The sequence below is a fragment of the Prosopis cineraria genome, unplaced genomic scaffold, assembly GCF_029017545.1.
Source record: "Prosopis cineraria cultivar Desert tree isolate PC_DT_omini unplaced genomic scaffold, ASM2901754v1 PC14, whole genome shotgun sequence".
Taxonomy (NCBI): domain Eukaryota; kingdom Viridiplantae; phylum Streptophyta; class Magnoliopsida; order Fabales; family Fabaceae; genus Prosopis; species Prosopis cineraria.
Window position 1 is genome coordinate 22,303,785 of NW_026555345.1, and position 8,462 is coordinate 22,312,246.

At 31.9% G+C, this 8,462-nt stretch overlaps 2 protein-coding genes across 2 annotated transcripts; one reads left to right on the top strand and one right to left on the bottom strand.

The window, feature by feature from the left end:
* Positions 1–3,292: 3,292 nt before the first annotated feature.
* LOC129293702 (glycine-rich RNA-binding protein 4, mitochondrial) lies at positions 3,293–5,589 on the top strand. Its single transcript, XM_054931788.1, has 4 exons — positions 3,293–3,586; positions 4,281–4,349; positions 4,913–5,019; positions 5,271–5,589. The coding sequence occupies exons 1-4, from the start codon at positions 3,376–3,378 to the stop codon at positions 5,355–5,357; spliced, it is 474 nt and encodes a 157-aa protein (XP_054787763.1). The 5' UTR covers positions 3,293–3,375; the 3' UTR covers positions 5,358–5,589.
* Positions 5,590–6,004: 415 nt separating this feature from the next.
* LOC129292083 (uncharacterized) lies at positions 6,005–7,582 on the bottom strand. Its single transcript, XM_054929603.1, has one exon. The coding sequence runs from the start codon at positions 7,501–7,503 to the stop codon at positions 6,361–6,363; it is 1,143 nt and encodes a 380-aa protein (XP_054785578.1). The 5' UTR covers positions 7,504–7,582; the 3' UTR covers positions 6,005–6,360.
* Between the last annotated feature and the right edge of the window lie 880 nt (positions 7,583–8,462).

Below are 8,462 nucleotides of genomic sequence, written 5' to 3' on the forward strand. Positions count from 1 at the left end.
CAAACCTGTTCCCCTTTCGGAGAAATTCAAGCCTGTGGTATCCTATGTTGTATAAGCATGCGTGTGCTTGGTGACTCTCCATGATGTATGACCATTGATGATTTTTAAAATCATGCATAGATAGATACTCATATCCATTTTGGAGAAGTCATAGGGACTGCTATAAATCACGTCAACAATGTCTCTTTCTGCATTAATTATTATTTTCCTAACTTTAATTAATTTTTCTTTATCTAGTCTCATTCCTTTTGTATATCCACGAGATGATCTTGTAAATTTTTTTAAGGGATGAAAATTAAGTGGATGAGTTAACGATATACAGTTCAACTCAATTTATATATACCATATGAGAAATAGGATTTTTTTTTTGGTTGACAAATGAAAACTATTGAGTATCTAGTATTATTAGATTAAAGGCCCATATGTTCAATATTAAATTTGTTGAGGGTATTAAGAAAACCTTAAGCTAAATATGAGGGGGTGTGTTGGAAAAATTGTTGACTTATTTGGAAGCTAATGGATTAGCTTACAAAATAAGTTGCAAATAGATTTTTTTTATCCCCAACACATTTCTTATTAGAAGCCCTAGTTGGCTATCATTTTAGAAATTGTATTTTTTTGAAGGTCACACTTGTAAGAGTGAAGGATTAATTCTGTTGAAAAGCATTTTTTAATCCTTGCTCTTGTGATCCAGTAACAAGGGCCCGAGTTCGAACTAACCCATATAATATCTTTTTTAAGTTGAAAGGGTCTAAACATACAGCATTGCTTTGCTTGTCTCTCGCTCTAAAATCTGTCATTTTCCCATATCTGGGTATATATGAATGCTTTGTCATGCTTTGAAATATTTTTATAGCATATCATTTGAGTATTTTTCCTAAATCATTTTAATTTTTTTATTTTTGAATATTTTTATTTTTTACTATTTATAGCTATTCTCTTATTAAAAGCAATTTTATTTTAAATACGCCCTGTAAGTGAATATTTATATTTTAGATGATAAACAAGAGGGTCTTGATATGCGGTGTACATGTAATGCCTATAGCATACAATCCAAAACTGCCTTCGGATTTGCATTTGCTTGGACTTGCATGGTTTATAGTATATTATGGGGTTTGCATTATTTAAATTATACTTTGGAGCCTATTATTGTTTTTTGATGTTTAATGAAGGTACATTCAATTTATATACGTATTAGTAGAATTGGAAATTTAGATTTTCAACAAAAGCAAAAAAAAAAAAAAATTTTTTGGGTATTGTCCTAACTTGAGTTATGTCAATAAGGGTTAGGTTTGAGAAAAACAATGATTTTTGGATGAGAAGATTTATGGGCTTGTGCCTTTAAAGGTTTAACTTATAATAAAGTCAGTCTAACCTTTATTAATGGCTTTATTTTTCATTTCTAGTATATAAATATTATTTGATTAAATGTCCTATTTGTTTAATATTTAAAAATGATTTTGCTTAAGCTAAATATGATGGAGTATTAAGAAAAGAGTTAAGCTACATTTTTACCTATAAACTATTCTTTCCAATATCCTAAAATATTTATCATTGCAATTTCATCTCTAAATTTTTTTTTAAAATAATATATCTTAGATTAAGAATGGGCAAAACGATAAAAAAAATTGTAATTCAAGATAACTTTAGCAATACATTTTTTTAACAAATTGGTCCAATGACCGTGAAAAATATATTAACTAGAAATTATGAATTTTTTTAAAAAATTCTAGAATGTAACCCATTTACAATCTATTGAGATGAAATATTCCCTTTTTATTCCCAAAACAAAGTGAAAAAAAAAAACTTGTATAACATAATAGCATAATTCTTGTAACTGAATAATTATAATCATGGCTCATTTATAACCATATATATCATTTTAATATTTAAACACTTTTAAATATTTTATTGTTAGCTTAGTAGGCGTAATTTATTTTAAATTTGAGAATGATAATGAGATTTCAAATTTAAGGAGAAAGGATTTTTTATCATTTTAAATTTAACTTAAATATTAATTCGATCACATTGCAAAATATTTGAAATGTTAGACTATCATTTTTATCTGGTCCTATTAAACGGGTTATATGCACAAAAATTCCTATATGTTTTTGTTCTTTGTTAAAAAACCAAATCATTTTTGCTCAGGTTAATTGAAGGAGGCCTGTTTCTCTTGTAGAAAGGAAGCATTAAGACTTGTTTGATTACCTTTTTCAAAAGAGAAAAAAAAATTGAAAACATGTTTTTTGTTACAAAAAAGGTTAAAAGTTGTTTTTTAAAAAAATAAAAAAATAGAACTACATTTTGATATTTTACTACTTTTTGTTATGCACATGGAAAAGATAAAAAATAACATGCATGTTTTCATTAATAACAATTATGTTAGTAAAATAAGTAATTCTTTCGCTCTTTATTTTATCACTTTATATATGTTTTTTAGAATAATAATTTAAATATTTTTTTTCATTCTCCCCAAAACTTATTCTAAAAAAACTATTATATAGGATTGTTTGAAAAATATAAAAACATAAAATAGAATCAAACAAGCCTTTGATTGCTTGTCAAATATATCAAGATAAAGACAAAAGAACTCTATTTGCACTTCTTTTTTTCATTAAGTCTTTTTTCATCTAACTAATCAAAATTAGGTCTAATGTAAGAGGCTAGTTCCTCATGACATAAAAAATTAATATTTGCATTGTTGCCAAGAAATGTATTTATATGTAGTGCCCAACTGCATTTTGAACATAATTATTTGTATCAAGAGGATATCTGCATAAAATCTAAAAAAAAAAACCACTTTCTTCATTAATATTCCCTTCACTTTTATATATAAGGAAAAAAATTGTATCACATAGTTTAAAATTTGATTAACCATAATAATTATGTTTGAAAATAAAATATTAAATTAAAATGCCTTATGTTAATCAACATATACATGCATTTATTATTTCTCGTTAATGTAAATCGTAAAAAATATTTAAAAAATGTATAATAAATACTTATTAAAATAAATTATTTTATTTATATAAAAAATAAATAAAAAATAATAATTTTTATTATAAATAGAAATGGAGAGAGTATCACATATCAGTTAAAGAAAGATTATATTTATAATGAGTAAGTTTGAGCTGGGCTTTTACACATGATACATCCCATGTTGGGCCTCACGCTGGACCGTGAATGAAGTCTTTAAGCCTTGCTTTTATTCTTGTAAGAAAAAAAAAAGAATATTAAAAAAAAGAAACTGGACGACTCGGTCAAGAAAGGTTTCGGTGAAAGTCTGAAAAAAGACTTGGTTGGCTACTATTCCAGGCTATGAGCGAAATTGGTGTTTTTGAGTGCCATTTCTGTGTGTCTGTTGGCTAAAGAAAGATGGCACTCTTGCAAATTTCACAAGTTGTGTTTCCCAGATTGTTCCCCATTAAACTCCCACTGTACCCAATGTTTCCTTCCCTATCAATTTCTGCCTCATCCCCTGCTCTTCGCCGCAACCCCTTTTCGTTCTGTTGCTGTAGCTGCAGTTTCAGCTCCGATTCTTCTGCGGAATTCATTACCACTTCTTCAGCTAAAGTCTTCATTAAAGGTAATCCTTCGTTTATATTCTTTTTTCATTTTAATGTAAATCGCCAGTAGTTTTTAGTGGAGAATCGACACTTTGATACTCAAATATTGAAGACGCAAGGAAAGGGATTGAAATCTGATTCTTCGTTTTCATTGCCATTCAGAAATCAGAATGATTTCCTACCAGTGATTCCTTGAAGCAATGCTTGTGAGTGTTGTGCATGTTTCTGCCTAGAAAGGTTGAAGGGACAGTTTTTTACTTGTTGGTGAAATACTGTTTTGTTGCTTGAGAATTCAAAGCTAAATGATAGCATTTGGAAATTCTACTACTTTAGTGGGCTGTGACATGTGTGAGAATGATCTTTGATGTCTGTTGTGAAATTAATGATGTGCTAAGCTGTCTGATATGATAGAATAGAGAAAAAGAAGGAAAGAGAGTCAGAGTGTAGGAAAAGAAGAAATTCTGTTAATAATTGTTAAACAGAGGTCATGCCTCCTAGCCAAGACCTTTATTTAGCCGTTGATAGACAGAGGTCATGAGTAGCTTTAACTACCTGGCCAAGCTCACACTGTCACATATGCTTCCTTTATATCATGTCACCGTCTTGATTGATGGTGGTACTCCTGAAAAGTTTGTCTTATTGATGTTTTCCTTATCTTAATGTATGCAGCAATAAGTCATTTAGTACTGAAGTCTTGAGGGTTGGCCAATGCAGGGCTTTCTCTGTCAACTTCTGAAGGACTTTTGTTTAAGGCATTCTCAGAGTTTGGTGAAATTAGTCAAGGTGATAACATCTTTTGCTTGCATGCTTTATAGGCTGGAAACTTTGTGATGCAACGTCTATTGAAGGGTTGCTTCTAAAGTCATGTTGGCTGAACGTATATAATGCTTTCCATATATTCAACTTTGATGTTCGGAAAACTTGGGGTATGTCTGGATTGAGAAGAATGGTGAAGGAAAGGGAAATGGATGTTTGATTTAAAGGAAAATGCCTAAATTAAACTTTCGCCTTCGTTATATTCTATATTCTTGTCAATCATTACATACCTTCAAGTTCCTAAGAACAGCCGTTTGGTTACTGGAAGGAAAGGGATTCTTCTCCCCCCCCCCCTGTCTCTCTCAATGTCTATTATGTCTATGTAATCATTACCCTACAATTTCTATCTCGTTTTAGAGTAGGAGAACAAGAGTTATTTTCTATTATCACTTTTTTTTCCCCTTTTCCTTTTTAAATCTATACCAAATAGCCTAGAGTTTAATCCATTGCTGTTCTGATATCTGGGTGATAGAGTTCAATATTGAAAACTGTGTTCAATTTAGATTCTCTGTTATTATCATATTTTGCAGTAAAGCTGCTCATGGATAAAGAATCTGGGCAGTTCCTAGGCATCGCACATATTTGGTTTGCCAGGGAAGAGTCTGCACAATTGGCTGTGGAAAAGATGAATGGAAAGGTACTTCGCATCTCTTGCAATTGCTTGACTTATCAGCTGTACTAGTTATCTTAACAGAGAGCTCGTTTGGCACTGAGAACAGAATGAAACTTAATAAAAAATGATTTTTTGAATGAAAAATATCTCTTATACCTTTACTCTTAAATAATGATAATAAGAATATAATAGATATTGCAAATCTCGAATATTGTATATGGAAAAAAGAATTGTTTCCTGTTGACTAACCCAGCAGCATGAATGTTATGGTACAGTTCTTCAATGGAAGGTTTATTTATGTCAGAGTCTCAAAGCCTGGATCATCAAAAAATCGGAGGAACAAAGCTCCGTACAAGTTTTGATCTGCTGAGCTCTATTTCTTTGCCAACGAGCAAGTGTAAATGTTTTGTGAAGAACAGCTTTAGTTTGTGAGCTAAATTTTTAGCGCGTGCGCTTTGATAATGCTGATATGTGAGGCACCTTTAGTTTTGGTGTTATTTTCTCTGATTATGAGAAGCGGTACAATATGCTTCATTTTTGTCTATGGCCTTTTATATGATATGTTTTAATGAAGTCAGTGAGCCTATTTTCTTATTACAGTTGTAAATTTCTCAGTGCCAAAGGGCTGACAAACTAATCCATAAGTATTTGCAATCCGAATATTTGTATTGAAGAAGTAAATATGCGGTATACAATCATAGATTAATCTATTAATATCAATATAATTAATTATTAATATTAATAATATCAATATATATTAATATTAATATGTCATAAAACCTATGAAGATTACTATCGTGTACACTTTACAGTAGTGTGATTCGTTTTTGGGTTCTGGGGCATTCTTGGGTCCCAGTTAATAAAAGAAAGGAACTGATTTCAATATTGAGAATTTTTTGGCCCAAAATGCTTACTTGAGCTTGAACTACGCACGAAGCAAAGATTTAGTGTGTGTGGGGCTTGTTGGGCCGAGGATTCCTTCCGTCAATAAATTTTATTTGCCCATTTTTCTTAGAATGTTTATAAAAAACTTGGCTATAAAAGTTTGTTTGTTGAGTACTGTGTTGTCTTGTTGCTTTGTTGACTAAAGGTGTAAGTGCTACTAATAAAGAGTTATCTAAAAAATCATAGTGTAAATATTCACTGCCAAACTAAAGCCAATCAAATTTTAGACTGAAAGTGTAGAAATGATGGAAAAAAATTGAATTTAAATTCAACTCTTTTCCAAAGGTAAGTACTAAGCACAAGCAACAAGACTACACAGTACTCAAATAACAGCCGAATGAAAGTTGAAATCAAATAACAGGACAAGCAACTGCAGAAACACTTGGCTTGGATTTACCAAGGTTGTTTCTTTTTTGTGACTCATTCACATGCATTAATTTCTACACCATCACCTGTTGTAGCATGATTCTTTGTTGCTGCCATGCGAGCTTGCAGGTAAATGCTATGGAACCTCAAGAGCTTGTTATCCAGCTCCGCCAGCTTTTCCTGGTACTGCCACTTCTTAAGAAAGTCCCACCATCCCATGTTGGAACACTCGCCAACCAGCTCCTTACCCTCTTCCATCAATCTCCTTATGCTTTCTGTTTCACTCTGATCTGCTCCATCTACCACTTGTTCTTTATCTGATTCTTCTATCTCATGCAGAACAGGAACTAGTGATTCCATAGTATGTTCTACTTGTTCAATTGTGGTTTTGAGCATCCCAGCATTGTCTATCTCTATCCATATATGGCTCATACATTTTTCAAATGCAACAATGATATTAGTACTGAGACTGATTAGACCTTCACATATACCGACGCAGCAGGTAGCAGAAAGTTCATATTCAGCTTCATCTGAGATGAAGTAGGGACCTTCGATGACTACACCACTTCCATGGAGTTCAGAATAATGAGATATGACCGTTTCTTCAATGACTACACCACTTTCATGGAGTTCAGAACTTTGAGATTTGACTAATAGGGGAACCTGGATGCCTGCAACATCATCACCGTCACGGAGTCCTGAACATTTAGGTCTAACCACTTGGGGACTAGGGAGATCTGACAAAATATGAGGAGGCATGATTCGGCGTTGAAGAAAACTGGTGAGGTTGTTGATATTCAAATTGATAGTCTTGACCTCTAATAATGTGTGAGCTTGCACAAGAAAAATATGGAACCTCAAGATCTTGTTATGCAGCTTCACCAGCTTCTTGTGGTAACTTGACTTTTTGAGAACGTTCCACTTTCTTACATGAAGGCACTTGCAAACCAGGTCTTTGCCCTCTTCTATCAGTGGTTTCAAGTCTTGTGTTTCATTCTGGTCCGCTGGTCGGTTCACTTGTTTGTTCAATTCTTCAATTTTTATGATCACGTCAGATATTGCTCGAAGTGTTTTTTTTCCAGTTCCTCCATTCTTCAATTTGAACTCCGTCGCATGGTCCTTCAGTTCCAAAACCGTACCCAGAAATTCTCCAAACACAGTGCCTATAACCGCTTCTCCAACCAGCGCCGCCGCCATGGCTTGACAGTAATGAAGGCTTAGAGTTATGATTCAAGATCAGTACATAGTCCTTATTTAATCTCATTTGCTCGATCATTTCCCTGGAATGATAACAAATAAATGCACCACCTTGCAAACGAGCTATTTTTTTTTTAAAACCAATTATATATATATATATATATATGATTTGGCTGTTGATCAGAATTTCTGTAGACCTCATGATATGGGTGGGCATGTTGACCTTGAAGTGTTCATTTGCGCGGAATGGCCGGAAATGGTGGATCGATCAGAGTTAAGATCATGTACAGACAAATACGAAGGAAAAATAAAGCAGGGCTATATTCTCATAATTTATCTCACTTTTTTTTTAATATTATACTTATACTTGTTCTTTTTTTTTTTGGTTTTATTGAAAATTATTAATATGATTAAATGTGATCTGATTTCGATTATGATTTTAATCGATTGTAATTTACTATTATGTTTAGGTACACAAATCACATTTATTTCAATTATTGAAAATTAATTTAGCAAATATTATGATATCTTATTATTAATATAATAACAATAACAATAAGAAGCAACTTTATCCCATCAGGTGAGGGTCTTATTATTAGTATATATAAATTTTCAAATTTTGAATGAATAAACACTGTGCACAATTTACATTATTCCTTATCTTTATTTCTTTCAAATTTGTGACAGGATTTACCGTTATATTTGATTTGTATTTGGTGAGCTAAAGAAATCATTGTCTTTCATACTGGATAACAACTCTCTATTCGTCCTCTTCTTCCATTTGATTTGAAAATAAAATTAAATGACACAAACACCAGAAACAATAAATTTTCTAATCACATCAAATGAATTCGTGCTTTTTAATTTAAACCCCACAATTTTCGATCAACCATTTATAAAAAAATTATTCAAATAAAGTAAGATGGCAGCTGATGCTTGACAGGTTGACAGTATAATAA

Excerpts from the sequence above, each read along its gene's own strand:
- LOC129292083 (XM_054929603.1), bottom strand. The coding sequence starts at position 7,503 with ATGGCGGCGGCGCTGGTTGGAGAAGCGGTTATAGGCACTGTGTTTGGA.
- LOC129293702 (XM_054931788.1), top strand. The coding sequence starts at position 3,376 with ATGGCACTCTTGCAAATTTCACAAGTTGTGTTTCCCAGATTGTTCCCC. Across the intron at positions 4,350-4,912 it reads GTTTGGTGAAATTAGTCAAG|TAAAGCTGCTCATGGATAAA; the intron begins GTGATAACATCT and ends CATATTTTGCAG. Across the intron at positions 5,020-5,270 it reads TGGAAAAGATGAATGGAAAG|TTCTTCAATGGAAGGTTTAT; the intron begins GTACTTCGCATC and ends GTTATGGTACAG.